Genomic DNA, 20,576 nt, shown 5'->3' on the forward strand with positions numbered 1-20,576 from the left:
TAACGAGTCCATTGAAAACTTATAACGCTCTTTTAAATAAGCATTAGGAAATGAAAAGACATCAATACGCAGTCTTATAACTCTCTCCCGGCGAAAAAAAACCTTGTATAATTTGTGCCTCCACGACCACAGGATCACCATCAAAATGGCGCGCTATTCTCAATAACCTTCAGAAACAAACTGACCCTGGAACATAACCTCAAGCTACCGAGCAGGTTATCTTTAGAAAGTAAGTTGCTATGGTTACATACATACCCAGAAAGTTACCTCCGTTTTTTGGAACTGAAAGTTGAGGTTATCCACTAACTTACTCTTAAACTTACTCCGGTCATGTCACCTAACCTGCTTTCTGGAATACCCCCCAGGATTAACAATAACAACAACAACAACAAAAACTATTGGTGTATGAACAGTAGTAATGTTAGATTCTGACTAGTTGGGGTTAGGTATATTCAGTGTGTTTGCACATTCTGTCTCTCACACTTTGACACCTATTTTGAGGCAAGGATGGCAGTGAGGCCTCTCTGTCTCTCACTCTCTCTCTATATATATACTGTTCTCTTTGTGTATATGTGAGAATACAGGAAGTGGTAAGTTTTTTAATACCAACTTGTACTTTGTCGGTCAACAATTAAAAAGACAGGCTATAACTACTGTAAGTCAACAAGCAAGAGTATAAGTACACCAAGTTTCTATAGGGAATCTAACATATGTAAACATGTATGCAATGTTGGATCTGTACCAGATCGTTACTGCTCTGCTGTTGTTTGCTTTTAAGCTACAACATAGCTCATGATTATACAGTATAACCTGGGAAACATCTCAGTACAAAACATTCACTACAATACACTGATACCAAACCTATGCACAGCATTAAAATTAAATGGAATCAAATTTTATTTGGTATTAATAAAGGTCCAGAAGGTCCTGTACACACAGAGTGCCGTGAGAGTGGTAGAGCCCTGAGTACAAAGACCACTTCACAGATGTGGTTTATGTTCTATTTTAATATAGTGAGGCAAAAGAGGACGAAGGTGTGATAAGGAAATGTGTAAAAGGAATAACTCACATTTATCTTTCAACTGTTCATGCACTAAGCTCTTTTAAAGCCTAAGGTTGGCCAGAATGAAAACAGAGTTTGAATCCAAAGTCTCCACAGCAAAAGATCTATTCCAAGTTACTGCATATTTCTGAAACCTCACCTTCACTTAATTTAGAGATATTAAAAGATGCAATGCAAATTGTGATGCATCAGACCAATCACGCTTTTTTTTTTCTATGATTAACAATTAATTTCTATGAGCTTCTAATGCAAGCTAATACTAGGCAGGTGTAAGATAACTAAATGCACATTGAATTAATAAATGTTATACTTGTTTCAACTGTTCAAATACTATACTACATTACAATGTGGCTCTAACATATTACATTACATTTTAAAGGATTTTTTTTACTTCACACTCCTGACTTTAGGTGACATTTCATAAATATATAAATAAACAGCAACTATTTACACAAAATTCCCTGCCAAGAAAGACAATATAAGTAAATATACATAAGAAATACATAAAGAATACATTCATAAAGTATTTCTTTTTTTACATTATATGTATGAAAGCATGACCATGTAATTTGTATATTTAACCTCTCAATGTACACAAGTAATGTAACTGAAAGGTGTTAGCACAATAACCATGTCTGTCCCCCTCCCCCTCTTTCTCTTTGTCTATTAGAAAGCAGGATGTGGTAAGACTTTAACACAAACCACTGCTCTGTCAGTCAGTCAGTAAGTCATTATAGAAAAAATATGGAGCTCCGTCCTCCCCCTGTGATGCTCTGTGAGTAAATGTTCTCCTTGTGTCTTCATTAGAGTGAGTGGTGGGATATAAAGTTATAAAGTTGTTTATCTGCAGTGTATAAAACAATATGATGGTTTAGACTTTTAAGAATTTTGTGTGTTTGGTGCATCTACAATAGACCGTTTCAAGATGTTCCTCTTGTTCCTGTTTCTTTTTGCTTTATAGTGCTGATTTCACTTATGGCCCATGCTCAAGGTGATTTATATCTAGTTTATTATTTATACTAATATACAATATTTTTTCAAAAGAAGGAATACCCAACAAAATATAAGATGTACAAAGCCAGTTGTTTCATTTAATGAACAAAAATACCAATGATCTGGATGTATTTTACCAACTATAATCAAAGTGAAGCCAATAGCTGTACATATGGTTCGATTCAGTAAAATATATTTTAATTATATATAAAATATATTTTATATTTTAAAATTATATTTAAAAGTAAGGCCAAAATGTCTGATTTCTCAGTCATTGAAATGCAGTACAGTTTTAACTTCTTCTATACTCATGTTACTCAGTGGTAATTTATTTTCTGTTGCAACTCACCCAATTCATTTTCAGGAAAAATGTTCTGTTATTTTTTAAAGGTTTTTTTTGACCCAATCTGATGTCAAACTAATGTGACTTATGTTAGGCCACATCATACAACTGCTAAGTGCTAGGATTCTAATATCTTATATACGTTTTTTTTTTTCTTTTCGTATACCTCAATGAAATTTTGTTGGTTGTTTGTCAGTTGACATGCACATGCAACTTTATGTTTTTACTTTTACTATTATTATTATTATTATTATTTATAAATACATGTCTATCAAGAAATAGCAAGATATTCACTTATTTAAAAAAAAAAAAACATAATTATTAATTCTGTCTGTATTTGAAACTTATTCATATGAATTTATTTTTAACAATATATTCTTCATATAGGGAGTCCTAAAGCTGTTCTGTCCATAATGCCTGATACACTTGTGTTCATCGGAGAGTGTGTTACTCTCAGATGTGACATGCAGGAAGGAAAAGATAGCCAAGGGCCATACAGTTGGAATCAAAATTTTATCAAAAAATATCAAAGCGGTGACAATTTATTTACTTTAAGGAATGTTCAAATCATTGGCAGTGATTATTACACTTGTCAAGAATGGAATTCAAAGATCAGTGAGCCTGTTACACTGACTGTATCAGGTAAGTTCATTTTTGTTTTTAATTAACATTAATTTGTGGTTTTGGATTTTGACCCATTAGTTTATTTAGTGCAGCTTTTCACTTTAATATGTAGATTTACATTCAGGCAGTTGAATTACATCCAGAGGGACTTATAAAAGTGCTTTGAAGTTTTCATCAATTAGTAGATCCTTTTACTGGTTACTAACAAATTACAATCAGTCAAATCCTGGTATTTTATCATGTATTATATAATATATATATATATATATATATATATATATATATTGTGTATTTACCCAAATATCTAAGATACAGTTCCGTCTTTAGTCACCACTTATAAAGTGACAAAAGCTTAAAGATTTGCCAGTGCAAGTAAAAACAAGAATTGTCACAAATAAAGCAATACCATGTGTCTATATTATACAAGTTTGCATCTGATTACAAACTAAATCGATTAGGCCCATTACTTTATTATCACATAGCTTCCTTAATCCTACAACTTGGTTAAATCATGAGGAAATCATTACAAGCCTTTAGGTGCCGCCGAGTGGCGCAGTAGTAAAGTGCTCGCCCTATTATCCGGAGATCGCTGGTTCGAACCCCGGGTGATGCTGTTTTCCTTTCACAGCCGGAGGCACAGAGAGAGCTGATTGGCCAAGCTCTCTCAGGGGGGAGGGATGAGAGGTACTTGTGCTCCCACATTAGTCACGGCGCTACAGCCAATCAGGGGCGTCTGTGAGCTCGCAGAGTGTGTTACTCCGCCCCTAACGGTGCTTGAGCGAGCAGTTCAAAAAAAGATGCGGTCGGCTCGCGTCACGTGGTTCGGAGGAAACACGGGATAGCTTTCGTCCTCCCGACTGAGTGGTTGTAGTAGCCTTAATGTGTGTGGGAGCCTCCTAGCGACGGGGAGTAATTGGCCACGACTAGATTGGGGAGAAAATCGGGGAAAAAGAATTGGACAGGACTAAATTTAATAATAAAAAAAAAAAATTACAAGCCTTTACAGTTAAATCTTGTATTACAAGCATATTTTTTTTCAGGAATGTGCTTGTAATCCAAAGCACTTTATCAAAGAACCATAAGAAATTATGGCAACTCAGATGGTTCATTTCACAACACAAAAATATTTATATAAAAATAATTTATACAAAATATGAAGTAAAAATTAAAAAACAAATTAACCTGCACTTTATCTTTAAAAAGAATCATGGCTGGTGTGTGTGAGAGAAGAAAGAAAAGGTTGTGTAGGGCGACTTTCACACGCGCACACTCAATAAGGGAATTATTGCTCTGACAGAGTCTCTTTCAGAAAACTGGAATCTTTTTTGTGTGAATTTAACAACGAACCTCTCTAATGACATTTGCTTTTGCCTCTTTTTGGGAATTTTGTTGAAATGGCAGTCATTAAACAGATTTATCTCCTGCTAGACGCACACCGAGACCAGGCATGGGAGACGATTACCCACAATCCTGTTGTGCGAGAGGAGGGGAAAAAAAAAAGAAAAAAAATGGCTCAGTTGTGATGACATGACACTCGGCAGACAAAGTGTATACATACTACAGTACTCTTATTTCAAGACCTTGCGCGTTTAAGTTAAATTGTACTAAAAAAAAAAGCTCATCTCGCAAAACACTCAAAGTTAGTCACAGTCCAAGGTTTTACTGTATTTTCTAAAATAGATGTGCCCATAACTTTGTTTACATAGAATTTAATTGGGCACTCATACAGTAAGTGCGTCTTTAAAAATGTACAGCGCCATCTGTTGAATTTTGAAACCTAAATTTGCGTGTTACCGTAAATTGCATGGAATGAAAGTGTGAGATTGTGTTTAAGTGGACAGCTAAGTAGACTTACACACTCATAAGTGCATATAAAAAAAGCAGAGCGCCAACTGTTAAATTTTAAGTTGAACTAAACTTTTTTTTTTTTATTGAGGTCTTTATGATAAGCGTGTTGTCCATTAATTTTAAAGTGGAATATCTTCTCGTTCTGTGTTTTACCTCAACCAAATACACCTGTGAAAACTTCATAAAAAAAATAGTTTTTTTTTGTTTTTTCTTTTTTATGTGATGCATGCACAAACAGACAAATTCCCCCCAAAAATAAAAAATCTTGATGTGTTCTACTACTTATCTTATGTCCCGACAATTTTTTTCACAAATACCTTTAATGAACTGACATGTAAACTTTACAGGTTTATTATATGTAAAGATAATAACCTATGGGTGTGGCTTGTGGTGTCTGGCACCAGGACACTAGTTTGTTTCAGACTTTATTGTCTTGTCCCATGGGTCCTCAATCAGATTGAGATCTGAAGAGTTTGGAAGTTTGGTTAGTGCACTTGGGCTCTTTGCCTGCTGAGCCCCATGACTTTAGAAATAGCTCTAGAACAGTGGCAGCTGGTGCATTATTTAAACAAAATCAAACTTTTAATTATCACCTGTAAATAGGCATTTATCAGGTAATTAATCATCATTACTACTAGTAGCCTATAAAATAAAGACATGACTCACATTGCATCCAGTCAGCCAGCTCAGTGTTGAAAAAAAGCACTGAGTGTCAGCTTGGCTGCGATCGCTTGACTGATGCCTAATTAGAACCTTTTGCCTTGCAAAGGGGTGTTTTAGCAAAGAAATTATAGAATTTTATCTAACTTTTAGCTGCTATCATGTCAATCACTATTCAATACATTAACTAATAATCTGCTGACCGTTAATAAGACTCGTTGAGAATGGTCCAATCAGATGAGCACAAATATTTAAAAACAATATTGATTCACTAAGAACAAAAGTGGGAGGGTTTGGGGCGCACAGTGCTGCGACCCAGGGATGACTTGGAAAAGAAAAGAAAAAAAACAAAAACAATTAGAGCTCGGCCTCAAATCACATGCTTTACAAAAATTAACGTGCCCACATAAACACTTGTCTGCCCAGCGCTCCGCAGACACAAATGAACATACAGTTTAGATTTTTTTTTATTGTAAATAAATTAAACACAGCTGAATATTGTGTAAATGACATCATTAATGAAATAAATAATTACATGTTAAAGTAGCATGTGCACTTATTGATCGGCCGCTACTGCTCTAAAAATTGCTCACAATCAGAACAATTATTAGCCATAACATTAACACGTCAACATTGCTTATCAATTATATACACCGTTAAACTGGTGACAAAACCATGGCCATCCAAGGTTAATACCCTGGGTGGTGAGCATTTTTATTTTTTGTGAATCGTGAAATAAATAACACTGTAACATTAACAAATGCAGTGTTTTACCAATACATTTATTTTTATGTCTGAATTAAAAAAAAAAAAAAAAAACTCAGCATTGACGCCATGTAAGAAAACACAATCAAAATCAACTTGCCATAGATTTTGTATGCAGTGTAATATATAATTTATTTTGACACAGTCATATTAAAAAAAAAAGTTACACTGCTTCTGTTAGAAACTGAAAAGCAGCTCTGACTTTATCATTTCATACCAACAGCAAAACCCAAACCTGCTCTGAAATCTTCAGTCAATCCTCAGAGCTCAATCTACACTGGAGACACCGTCACTCTGACCTGTGAGCTGAAGCAGTCCACTGGATGGGAGTTTCTCTGGTACAAATATAATGAGCAGTTACAGCTTTTGAGCACTGAACATTTATACTGCAACACACTCCATGTGACAGTCATTAATGAAGAAGAATCGATTTACAAATGTCAAGCACGCAGACATAATACCTGGATACTTACATACTATGACACAGACCTCAGTGACCCAGTCAGAATTACAGCACGAGGTATGTCATAATTTATAAATGAAGAAATATACTAGCTAATATTAGCTAATATATTATACAATTAGCTGAAGTACTTGTCATTGACAGGTAAAAAAGTTTATAACATACAGTAGCTAAAAGTTTAAAACTAAAAATAAGCTGATCAGCTTGAATGTAATCAATGATACTATTATTTCAGGTTGAAGCCCACATACATGTCTGTCTTTCTGTACAGCAGAACTTTCTGTCTAACTTATTAATACAAAGAAATAAATTATTGTAAGGTTGAGTATCATACTGTATGCCTTGTTTACACTAAATTGTACTTTTTTTCATCGTCAGGGGAATACTCTCTCTGTTTGTTAATTGAAAGGTAAATCACAGATGGGAAATTTAAAAAAGAAGATGGGATAAAAAACAAGTTTTGTTCTAAAAACAGCTCCACCCACTTCAGCACTGTTATTTAAGTGGTGAAAAATGTAAATTAATCCCAGTAATAACATTCAGTTTAGCTTTTCTAATTAATATCTATTGGTGCAGGTATTTGTTAACAGCTTATTTTAAAGAAGACTATTTAAAAGTAGTATGGTGAAGGATGGAGACAGAATATCAACCAAAAATCCAGAAAAAGCACATGACACAGAGACAGTGTTCGGGGAGCAGACACAGTTTCACAATTCAAAAGTAGACTCAAGACGCATCTCTTTAATCTGGCATACGCATTACTCATCCCATAACTTCATACTCCAGTACACCTATCCAGAATGGCAACTACGCTAATTCTCTCCATCTTTTCTGTATTTTTCTACCCATCCCGAGGCATCTGGAGATTGTGCCAGCTTTAGTAGACAAAGGCCAACCCTGCGAGGTTTCTAAGGCATCCAGAGAAAGACCAGCTCCAGCTGGATTCTGCTTTATGATGGGCTGGAGCTAGACATTTTCATTTCATTCATTTGTAGTTAATCTACACAACTTCTGTTATATTGAACTTTCACCTGCACAACACACATGATGTTATTTCTATCTGTTATCACCCAGATGAGTATGGGTTCCCTGATTGAGTCTGGTTCCTCTCAAGGTTTCTTCCTACTGCCATCTCAGGGAGTTTTTCCTTGCCACCGTCGCCGTCACCCTTGGCTTGCTCATCAGAGACATTTCATTTATCATTCATTCATCTCATTATTATCTAGACACATTTTTCTCTATATAAATAAAATAAAATTGAATTGAATTGAATACAAATGTTATGAATTTAGTTGCATTTTAATGAGGGAAATTAGTATTTGATCCCCTACCAACCAACAATAATTCTGTCTCTCACAGACTGGTTATGTGCTCTTGTGGTGCACATATTAATTTAAGAAGGTGCTCTTAAGAACAATATGGTATGTGTATAAAAGCCACCTGTCCACAAAATCTCTACAGTATCTTACATTCAAACCTCATCACCATCGGCAAGACCAAAGAGCTGTCAAAGCAAGTCAGAAATAAGATTTTAGACCTGCACAAGGCTGAAATGGGCTACAAGACCAGCTAGAAGCTTGGTGAGAAGAAGACAACTGCTGGAGCGATTATTTACAAATGGAAGAAATACAAGTAACCATTAATATCCCTATATGCAAGATTTCACCTCATGGAGTAAGAATAATCATGAGAAAAATGAGGGACCAGCCCAGGACTACACAGGGGAGCTTGTGAATAATCTCAAGACAGTTGGAAGCACAGTCACCAAACAAACCATTGGTAACACAATACGCCTGCATGGATTGAAATCCTTTAGTGCAGCAAGGCTTCCCCTTCTCAAGGAGACACGTACAGACCCGTCTGAGGTTTGCCAATAAACAGAGAAAGATTGGGATAAACTACTGTGGTCAGATGAGACCAAAATTGAGCTCTTTGTCAACAACTTGTTTTCGGGGGAAGAAAATGCTGACTATAACACTAAGAACAGCACAGTTCCTCCAGTTAAGCACGAAACATTATGCTGGACCTTAATCCAATAGAAAATTAATGGTAACTTCGAGTTGCCAAGCAACAGGCAAGAAACCTTGAACATTTAGAAAAAATCTGTAAAGAATAGTGGATCAAAATGCATCCCAAGATGTGGGCAAATCTGGTAAACAACTACAAGAAACGCCTTCCCACTGTGCTTTCCAGCAAGGTTTTCTCTACAAAGTACCAAGTCATGTTTTGCTTGGGGATCAAATACTTATTTCCCTCATTGAAATGCAACTTAATTCATAACATTTGTATCATGTTCTTTTTTCTGGATTTTTTGGTTGAAATTCTGTCTCAATCCTTTACCATAAACCATATGATAAAAATTATAGACCCTTCATTTCTTTGTAAGTAGGCAAACTTAGAAAATCTGTAGGGGATCACATTTTCCATACTGTATATACGTTTTGTAATTTAATTGGTGAAAAATGTTGGCTATTTTTCTATAACTGCTGTCCTAATAGGGCATTCACTTTTATTTCAAGAGCTCAGGAGCATCTTGTAGGGGCAATATACCAAATAAAATCTGACAGTGATTATAAAAATATAATATCTTATTAATTAATAAAACAAAACAGTAGTGCAAGTATTCTTGTGGTGTGTAAATATTCTTGTGGTAAAGTTTTTGATATAGTCGTTCATACACTACCAGTCAAAAGTTTGGACACATCGTATAATTCCATGGTTATACCTAGTTTTTATTTTCTCTCGCTACAAAGCAGAATGTCATCTGCAAACATCATTGTCCATGGAGACTCCTGTCTAACCTCATCTGTCATCCTGTTCATTACCAGATCCTTGATGCAGACCCACCTCCACCTTGAACTCTTTTGTCACACCTACAGCACATCTCACCACTGTCTTACAGCTCTCATACATGTCCTGCACCACTCTAACATACTTCTCTGCCACTCCAGACTTCCGCATACAACACCGCAGCTCCTCTCTTAACCCTCCTCTCTCAGTCGTATGCTTTCTCTAAGTCTACAAAGATACAATGCAACTCTATTACCTTCTCTGTACTTCTCCATCAGCATCCTTAAAAAAAATACTGCATCTGATATACTCTTTCTAGCTATGAAACCATATTGCTGCCCAATATTCACCCGTTTCAACGCCCTCCTCACCTCACTCTTTAACGCCCTCCTTACCTCTCCAGGGGTAGCTCAGTGGTTAAGGCATTGGACTATGGTTCGGAAGATCCCAGTTTCAAACCCCAAAACCACAATGTTGCCACTGTTGGGCCCTTGAGCAAGGCCCTTAACCCTCAACTGCTCATATGTGTAATGAGAAAAAAAAATGTAAGTCGCTCTGGATAAGAGCGTCTGCCAAATGCCTAAATGTTAATATCTTACTTATATTTGCTACTTCCTGCTCCACAACAGTCACCCCTTCTACTCTTTGTTCTCTTTCATTTTCTTCATTCATCAACTCTTTAAAGTACTCCTTCTGTCTTCCCATCACCCTCCTGGCATCTGTCAGTACATTTCCATCTCTGTCCTTAATTACTCTAACATGCTGCACATTCTTCTCTCTGCATCGCCAACCTGTACAGATCCACCTCTCCTTCCGTACTATCATATCTAGCATACAAGTCCTCATATGCTCTTTGTTTGGCCTCTACCTTCACCTTACGCTGCATCTCCCTGTACTGCTGTTTACAACATTTGGTCCTCTTAGTGTCCCACTTCTTATTTGCTAACCTTTTTCTCTGTATACACTTCTGTACTTCCTTACCCTCCTTCGTGTCTCCCTGATCACATTGGCTGTAGTTGTCCAGTCAGCTGAAAGCACCTCCTGATCACCCATAGCCTGTCTCAAATTCTCCCTCACTATACAACGTTCTTCCTTTTTCAACTTCTACCACTTTGTCCTCTGCTCTGCCTTTGTCTTCTTCACCTTTCTCACCACCAGGGTTATTTTACACACCACCATCTTGTGTCGTCTGGCTACAGTCTCCCCTATCAACACTTTGCAATCACTGATCTCGTTCAGATTACAATGTCAACACAAGATGTAGTCTACCTGAGTGTTTCTGCCTCCGGTCTTATATGCATCTTCTGGAAGAAAGTATTCACTACTGCCATTTCCATCCTCTTTGCATGGTCCACCACCATCTGTCCTTCTACAACCCCAAATCATAAAAAAAATTGGAACAGGGTGGAAAATGTGAATTAAAAAAAGAAAAAAAGCAAGTTATAAATTTTCCTCAAATTGTATTTCATTGCAGACAGTATGAACACGAAATAATTCATGTTTTTTTTTCTGTCAACATCATTTGATTTGTAAATAAATATCTATTTTTGCCATTCAGGCTTGCAACATATTCAAAAAAAGTTGGGACGAGGGAAATTCAGGGGTAGTAATGAGGTATAATAACTAAATAATGATGTGATTTGAAACTGGTGATGTTAACAGGTGATTACAATTATAATTCGGTACAAAAGCAGCATCGAGGAAAGGCCTACTCCTTTACGACAAAAATGGGCAGAGGATTGCCAGTTTGCCACCAAGTGCCGGCAAAAATCTTTGAAATGATGAAGAAAAATGTTTCCCAAAGAAAGACAGGAAGAGATTTGGTCATTTCTCCCTATACAGTGCATAACATAGTGAAAAGAATAAGGGAATCTGGAGAAATTTCCATGCGCAAAGGCCAAGAGTGCAAGCCTAAACTGAATGGCCGTTAGCCCTCAGACGGCACTGCATTAAAAACCCTCAATCAATAAATGATATAACTGCGTAGGCTCAGGACTACTTCAGGAAGTCACTCTTAAGCACTACAGTACGTAGTTACATTAGGCAATGCCAGTTTAAACTGTACTGTGCCAAAAGGAAGCCCTATATAAATAGTGTCCAGAAGCGCCATCAACTTTTCTGGGCTTGGAAGCATCTGAAATGGTCCATTGTGCAGTGGATATGTGTATTGTGGTCAGACGAATTGGTTTTTCACATCTTTTTTGGAAGAATTGGACGCCGTGTGCTGCGGACCAAAGATACAAGTTATCAGGTACAAGTCCAAAAGCCAAAAGTCTGTCATGGTATGGGGTTGTGTCAGTGCCTTCGGCAAAGGTAACTTGCACTTCTGCGATGGCACCATCAATGCTGAGAAGTATATCTCAGTTTTGGAGGAACAAATGCTGCCTTCAAGACAATGTCTTCTCCAGGGACGCCCATGCTTATTTCAGCAAGACAATGCCAAACCACATACTGCGTGCATAACAAAGGCATGGCTGTGTAAAAAGAGGGTGCGGATGCTTGACTGACTTGCCTGCAGCCCTGATTTGTCTCCTATAGAGAATGTTTGGCGCATTTTAAAATGAAAAGTGCGTCAACGAAGACCCTGTACTGTTGCGCACCTAAAACATTGTTTGCAGGAAGAATGGGGCAAACTAACACTTGCAACACTAAGTCACTTGATTTCTTCAATGCCTACACATCTTTTAAGTGTTGTTAAAAGACAGGGGAACTGTACCAAGTGGTAAATGCTGTACTGTCCCAACTTTTTTTAAAATGTGTTGTAAGCCTGAATGGCAAGAATGGATATTTATTTACAAATCAAATGATGTTGACAGAAAAAAAAAACATGAATTATTTTATGTTTATATTGTACTGTCTGCAATAAAATAAAATATGTTATTTTATAACTTGCTTTTTTCTATTTTTATTTACATTTTCCACCCTGTCCCAACTTTTTTGATTTGGGGTTGTACATTCCTGACCTGAAGACCAAACCTGCCCATTACATTTTTATCACCTCTGTTCCCTTCCCCAACATGTCAATTGAAGTCTGCAACAATCACCACTCTCTCACCTCTGTTGATGCTCTGCATCGCTTCATCTGACTTACCAAAGAATTTCTCCTTCTCTTTCAAGTCACATCCTACCTGTAGGGCACCACTAACAACATTGAACATCACATCTTCAATTTCCAGCTTCAGACTCATCACACTATCTGATACTCTCTTCACCTCTAGAACATTCCTAACAAACTTCTCTTTCAGAATAACTCCTACTCCATTTCTTTTCCTATCCACACCATGGTAAAACAATTTGAACCCTGATCCTAAGCTTCTGGCCTTGCTACCTTTCCACCTGGTCTCCTGGACACACAGTATATCCACCTTCCTTCTCTGCATCATATCAACCAACTCTTTTGCCTTCCCTGTCATAGTCCCAACATTTAAAGTCCCTACTATCACTCCTAAACTCTTGCCTTTCCTCTTCTCTCTGTGCTTTCGAACACGCCTTCCTCCTCCCCTTTTTCGATCAACAGTAGCCCAATTTCCACCCACACCCTGTACTGTAGGTCAGCAGCACCAGTGGAGGTCATTTTTAACCCGGGCCATGACCATTTCAGTATGGAAGTGATATTCCTGATTCGCCACATTGATTTGGCAAATGTTTTACGTTGGATGCCCTTCCAGACTTGGGACTGGCACAAGAAGACACTGGAAGCCTATATATATATATATATATATATATAGTGAACAGGTGTCACAGAATCAGTGGTGTTAAAGTGACACACTCTATGAAAATGTGTAAATTAATTGTTTTCTATTTCCCATGTAACAGAGAGACCTGCAGTACTGAGTGTATCTCCACAGAGCTGGTTGACTGAAGGAGACTCAGTGACTCTAAACTGTGAGGTTACAGACTCCTCTACAGACTGGACATTCAGCTGGTACAGAGTTGTTCCCTACAGAGACAGTACTGGCCAAATCAGCTATAAATTAATTCCCCTCTCAGACAGCAGCAGAGGATCTGGAGGCTCCTACACTCTCAGTCCTGCTGATCTTAAACACACAGGAGTTTATGCATGCAGAGGAGAGAGGGGCAAACCACCCTTTTACACACATTACAGCAATCTACAGCCACTATGGATCACTGGTGAGGATAACATTAGTTTAGTTCAGATAGTAAAATACGAATGTACAATAAATTAATGCAACATGTATTGATTAAAGCTGGATATTTATTTATTTAGCTAGTTAGTATTGTAACACAAATGACAAAACACCCAGCAAGCCAAAGCAGATCAAAATTAGAGATGTAACTGAATATAATGAGCAGATAATGTGTACGAAGCAGACATGAAAACATTTTATGGTTTATAAAATCATATTGTTACATCTCAAAGAAGGTAAAAATTGCTTGATTAACCTTAATATTTTAGTTTGATTCAGTATGTGTCTCCAAAGTTTTCAATAACACAATGTTACCTGATAAGAACTTGGGCCAACAATATTAATCCATTTAACATTTATCTATTTTGAGTTTTAACAGTGCATATGTACATTTGCTGTAGCAATCCTACAGGTGGTGCACTCTAAACTTTTCACACATTGGCAGGAAGTGGTAAATAGTTGTAAAGGAGTTGGTTAAAATTTTAGCAAAGTCCATAATAATAATAATAATAATAATAATAATAATAATAAGTTGAGACATTTATAAAATGGCTATACTAAAAGAATTGCAAACTAATGGTTTTGTGATAATCTTATAGTGGGGTCTTTGGTGATTCCCATCAATAGAGTAAATGAATTAAATGGGCTTATGTCATGCACAAAAATATATCACCTGCCATGCTCATTCTACTACCCTGCTCTGCCACACCCATTTAAATTCAAGAGCTGTTAATAAGATAATTATTTAAAACCAGTGTTAAGAATAGATAGAGCTAGGTTAATACTGAGATGATGGTGACCTCTGGTCATCATGTGATATTGATGTGAAGCCTTGATCATGTGTATTTATTTTTAGTAGCAATTGCGAGATTTTCTAGTCTAATTTTTTATTTAGTTTCTTGGTCTTGACCTTTTTTTCCCCCGTTCATGATCATAGCTTATCCTTCCTTAAACTGTCTGGTTTGTGATCCATGCTATGGACTGTGAATTGGATTACCAAGTTAATAACCGTACTTGTCTCTTTTGTGTGCTTAAGGTAACTTTCCTCTAGTCTCTCAGATCATCAATCCGAACAGAATTCAACACTTTACTAAAGGTTCTCTCTCACTAAGCTGTAAGGACCAGAATAACTCTACTGGATGGACAGTGAGACGTTACAAACAGAATAACACAGTATCAGATTGTTCACAGTGGGGATCAGTTACAGAATCTACATGTAATATCAGCTCCCTCTCCACATCCTACACTGGAGTTTACTGGTGTGAGTCTGAATCTGGAGAAAACAGTAATCCTGTCAACATCACAGTGCATGGTGAGTCTTTATATAGTTTGTTTATTGATAACGGGAAGGGATATGTATGGTTCATTTGCAGAACTCTTCATTTTCAACTAGGATAAATGTTTTTCTCTTTTTTATATATTACCTACAGTTTCTGTAAGGTAGATATGTGCAAGACATTACTTGACAAAATATATAGAACTTTAAAAACATGCTGACTGATAAAATTATTATACTGGTGATTTTTGTAAAATGTGTAAAAGTACTCTATATCCATTAGTCATCATAAAACTTGTTTTAATCCTTGTTTCTGTTGATTGCTGCTGTGTGCAGTTAACTAGTCATACATATTTTATCTTATTTAAGTATCTTACTTATGTCTTAGTTATCATTACTTTTAAAAATAAAAAAATACTGATTCTAGAATATGGGAAAGACATGGAAACGATGTGGAACTCAACAAATCTTATTATATTTTGGTAAAAAAAACAAAAAAAAACAGGAATAACTATAAAAACAAGAGACAAGATGTGCCTTTGCTAATTCTTTGTCTATGTGGCAAATTTCTAAATTTTCTGATTTAGAACATTCTGTTTGAACATAATATTTGAACAGGCTTGCTACAGTATGTTGTCAGGGTTACCCCAGTGGTGCACTAGTGTACGAATGAGTTTCCTTATTCGCAGTTCTTTTTTTTTTAAAGTTGTGATTAGTTCCCTAATTAGTAGTAATATTGAAGCTGCAGAGTTTATCCAGTTGTCTTTGGCTTGCACCTGTTTGTTTCTCAGTCCAGTTTTGCTACTTTTATGTGAATTATTTGTTTGGTAATTTTCTCATGTGAATCTATTCTTGTTTAATACTTTATTCCTGTTTTTTATGGCCTTGTTATTGATATTGAGGTCATTATCTGCTCTTATGCAACATCTGTGACCATCATTACACATGACAAGCAAATTCAAAAATAAAAAATAAAAACTGGGAGGAGAGACTCCATATGTTGTTAGTAATATGTAGCTAAAGTAAAAATATAATTTATTTACAGTAGATATTAAATGCGATTTTCTTGTCTGTTATTTCCTGTGTTCTAGATGGTGATGTGATCCTGGAGAGTCCTGTCCATCCTGTGACTGAGGGACATCCTCTGACTCTACGCTGTTTAGATCGCCACACAAAACCATTAAATCTCCGAGCTGATTTCTCTAAAGATGGATCAGTTCTCCAGAACCAGACTACAGGAGAGATGATCATCCATAAAGTTTCAAAGTCAGATGAAGGTTTCTACCACTGTAAACACCCAGAGAGAGGAGAGTCACTAAAAAACTGGGTCTCAGTCAGACGTGATAGACCTTGTGAGCATTTGTTGAATTTGATTCTCTTTTTAATAACACTGTTTAAAATGTTAAAAAGCTTAAAATCTACAGTAGTTTTTTTTTTTTTTTTATTTCAGTCTCAGGTTCTAGCTCCTCTGGTGGATCAGTACTAGTGGCTGTGGGTTTGGGAATTTCCTTCATCATTTTACTGATCATAATAATCCTCCTGTTGTTGTACAGTAGATCAAAAGGTTCAACTGCTTTAAATATACTACATAGACATTACAGAATATAGTACAAAAATACTAAATAAAATGGTAAATATTACATATTCATATTATTTATAAATATTATTATAAATGTTCTTTATATGTTGTCAAAGTCATATATTTTGTTCATTTATTGTATTTACAGTGGGTACGGAAAGTATTCAGACCCCCTTAATTTTTTCACCCTGTTATATTGCAGCCATTTGCTGAAAATCATTTAGCTTAATTTTTTTCCACATTAATGTACACAAAGCACCCCATATTGACAGAAAAACACAGAATTGTTGACATTTTTGCAGCTTTATTAAAAAAGAAACACTTTCAAAGTTTGTTTGCTTTAATTCATCCTGTAAAGTTATTCTTTTGCACTCTTTTTACACTGTAATTAATACTTGATAAAATAAAATGTTTCCTTTACTATTTAAAGCCTGTTCAGATGTTAAATTTGTTTTCCCCTATAGAAAAGCAGCAGATGCCCAATCAGGCATCACAGCAGATTCAGAGTCGGTCAGGAGATGAAGACTCTCAATTAGGACACACACCACTTCATGCTGGTCAGACACTGTCCCAATGTTTATCATTATCAACTAAAACTTATGTCTTACTCCAAAATTATTTTAACAATTATTAACTCTGTAATAAATAATTGTATTAATTGTATTTGTTTGAACCCTATATATTTTTTACACTTTTTTACAATTGCATTTAATAATCTAATTAATTTTCATTCTGTTTTCTGCAGGAAATAAACACACTGTGGATCAGGAAAGTGGAGCAGGTAGCTTTATTCCACTTCATTCATTTCTTCTTGCATTAGAAGTCTTGACTACAGTTTACACTTATACAATGAAGTACAGATGTGTCTTATTGTAATTAACCCACTGCACTGTGTTCTCTTGAATGTGCAGCACCGGCCACAAGGAAAAAGAGGAGAAACAGAAACAAGTGTAGAGTATTTTTAATTTTAAAAATGTGATGTATTTATTAGAAACATTTCAAAATAAGCTTATAACTTTTGCCATATTTAGCATATTCATTTATAAACACCCATGCATGAGACTGTTGGCTACAATTTCCTCCACAATCAGACAATAAAACAAACAAACAAAAAAAAACATTAGTGTTCTTTAATGATCATAAAAATATGAATGATCAGTTAAGAAAAAGTTTGCCACATGCTAAATGGTAAAGGAAGTATACGTTATTGTTTACAGATAAAAGAGGCAATTAAAGTTAAGTGTGGTTTTAGCAGGAGGCTGATAATGACTAGCATGTGTGAGTTATGACTTATATGAGTGATATAACACAGGGCTAAAAATCACTGGGATGGTTTTGTTCTCTGCTACTGCAGGTGCTGATACTGATGGGACTTATGCCAACATTGAACTAAAACCAATGGAAAAAGCAAAGAGAATAAAAGGTAGAGCAAAATAAAGACATTTTATGTTGTCATAGATCACCTACAGCACACTCTGGTTTTATACAACTAATAAAATATTTGTAGAAAAATAATTATTGACATTGTGATGTGATGAATTCAGAGTTCCTACAATTCTTTGATCATGATTATTTATCTATTTCAGTTTATGGTATTTTTCCCTCCATTTATGTATTTTTGTGAGATCTGTAAATAGTACATTTTATCAAGTATTACAGCATTTATAAACTGTTATAGAAAATTAATCAACATAATGCGACCAATCAGAATCCACAATTCAGAAGTACTATAGTCTCCTGTATTTTAATTCTGTATCATTCAAAAACCTACTTACTTTCCTTTTTTATTTTAATATGTTGTATTTTAAGAAATTAATTTAGGATCTCTTGATTCCAATTAGAGAAGAGCAGTTTGGGTGATGCTACTGTCTATTCAATGCTAAAGTAGATCATGAAGGTACGAATCATGTTTTTTTTTTCTTACTTACTGTGTGTGTGTATATATATATATATATATATATATATATATATATATATATATATATATATAAGCTATTTAATATTAATTCATATTTTGGAGAACAGAAATGATTTGCATACAAATAATATATATATATCATATATAAAGTATATATAATTTAAATATACTCACTGTCCTTTAACATGCATGCTTGATATACTGATACTGTTAAAAAAATGAATACAATTAGCTTAATATACTGCACATGTGAAATATTAGTACATTTTATTAAAATACATATTTTTTCATTTACATCTATACTTGCATCACATGTTTTGGTTTTTGGTCTCTATATCTCTTAATCTGTACAGGGTCACAGGATGCCTGGAGTCTATTTCAGGGTCTCTGGTTACAATGCAGGGTTACTCACTGGATAGGCTGCCAAACTATCACAGGTTACACTTACACATTATGGACAATTTGGAAATGTCAATTAGTCTAATCTGCAAGTCCCCAAACTCAATAAGCATGGAGAGAACATGCAAACTCCACAGTCACAGACCCAGGGTGGGATTAAAACTTTCAATCCTGGAGGTGTGCATCCACAGAGCACCACCATGACCATGACACCACCAGAAGTTTTAAAGAAAACAATGAATTGTGAATGTTTGCTGGGATAATTTTCTTCCTTTTTTTTGTTTTACAGCATTCTAAAAAATTTTTTCTTGAAAATCTAGCGTCATGTTTTTTTTTTTTTTACCAGTATTTTTATCATTATATATAGTGTTTTAGTGTGCATAGACAATGTTTGCTGTATGATAATTTCAAGATCAAATCATAAAAATTTCATTACCTGTCATTTTTTTTTTTCTTCCTGTTTTTGCTTTTTTTTTTTTTGGTTTTGTTTTGTACCTTAATGTCACTTGGAATTACTTTGTGGCTAAAATAGTTTGTAAAGATCTGATGTATGTTGCATCTGCTTTTGAATGTTACATCTGATTTTGGAACTTTAATATGGTTTTGGTTTGCTTGACTCCATAGGGAAGTTAAGTGAAAAGCACCCATAACAGATGTGCATGATTACACATATTAATTAAATATTGCCTAATTAGTTCACAGAAAGAATGTGATCAGCTTCAATCAATTTGTAAAAGACATTTGATAGTGAGCAGAAAATGTTCTTTAATGAAATGCATTTAAAAATCTAATCATGTCAAGGAAGTCTCAAAAATCCACATACAAATGCAGGGATCTTCATGTCCAGCGAGCGGTTAGTAACTTTAGATGTGTCAGTCTGTACATACATGTAATCACAAAATAGGTTTGTGAATCATGTGACAGGCATTTGTGAATTGTGCCTGATTTGACTCTATGTCTATTTGAATAAAACTGTTCTCAAACGTACATGATTTTTATTGTGTATTAGGGATATAAATCAGTACCAGGCTTTAATCTTAACACAGTGGTTGCAAGAGCATTCCCTGGGGTGGCACCAAGGCTCTGGAACAAACTACCCTTAACATTTGACACTGTAACTACATCTCAGAGTTTAAAAAGCTGCCATCTTTTTAATTATGTATCAACTTTATTTAATTTATTTATCAACTATATATAACTCTTATTTATTAACTATTTTATTTATTTTACTTAACTTAACTTATATTAGTAATTTTACCTCCACATATTGATCACTGATTGGCACATTTTTTACACTTGTAAACAACAACAACAACAACAACAACAACAACAATAATAATAATAATAACAATAATAATAATAATATAATAATTATTATTATTCAACTTTATTACCACATACACAACCGCACACAATATGATATGCAGTGAATTTCTTCTTCTTCTTCTTCTTATTATTATTATTATATAAACTCCTTACTGAACTCGGTAAAGAAATGTAAATGCTATAGTGGTTTTTATCCAGAATAAGAGCAGCTCACACGTTCACTTGTATTTAATTGTTCATTGAGAAGCTCTCAGTGCGGTGTCTAGGTATTGACATCTATGAATGTAACGTCTTCTTAAAGCAGATGGCCAATGAGAATGCAGCACTGTAACACAGCTTAGCAGCTTGCCAATGGAATTAAACTATAAAAAAACTAAAAAA

General features: G+C 35.2%; 1 protein-coding gene across 1 annotated transcript; it reads left to right on the forward strand.

The window, feature by feature from the left end:
- Window positions 1-1,807: 1,807 nt before the first annotated feature.
- Window positions 1,808-20,526, forward strand: LOC128510883 (Fc receptor-like protein 5). Its single transcript, XM_053483455.1, has 11 exons — window positions 1,808-1,838; window positions 2,025-2,054; window positions 2,787-3,041; window positions 6,520-6,816; window positions 13,366-13,680; window positions 14,734-15,009; window positions 16,065-16,313; window positions 16,430-16,537; window positions 17,017-17,109; window positions 17,298-17,333; window positions 20,462-20,526. The coding sequence occupies exons 1-11, from the start codon at window positions 1,808-1,810 to the stop codon at window positions 20,524-20,526; spliced, it is 1,755 nt and encodes a 584-aa protein (XP_053339430.1).
- The last annotated feature ends 50 nt before the right edge of the window (window positions 20,527-20,576 follow it).

Source organism: Clarias gariepinus, chromosome 1 (genome assembly GCF_024256425.1).
Source record: "Clarias gariepinus isolate MV-2021 ecotype Netherlands chromosome 1, CGAR_prim_01v2, whole genome shotgun sequence".
Lineage (NCBI taxonomy): Eukaryota > Metazoa > Chordata > Actinopteri > Siluriformes > Clariidae > Clarias > Clarias gariepinus.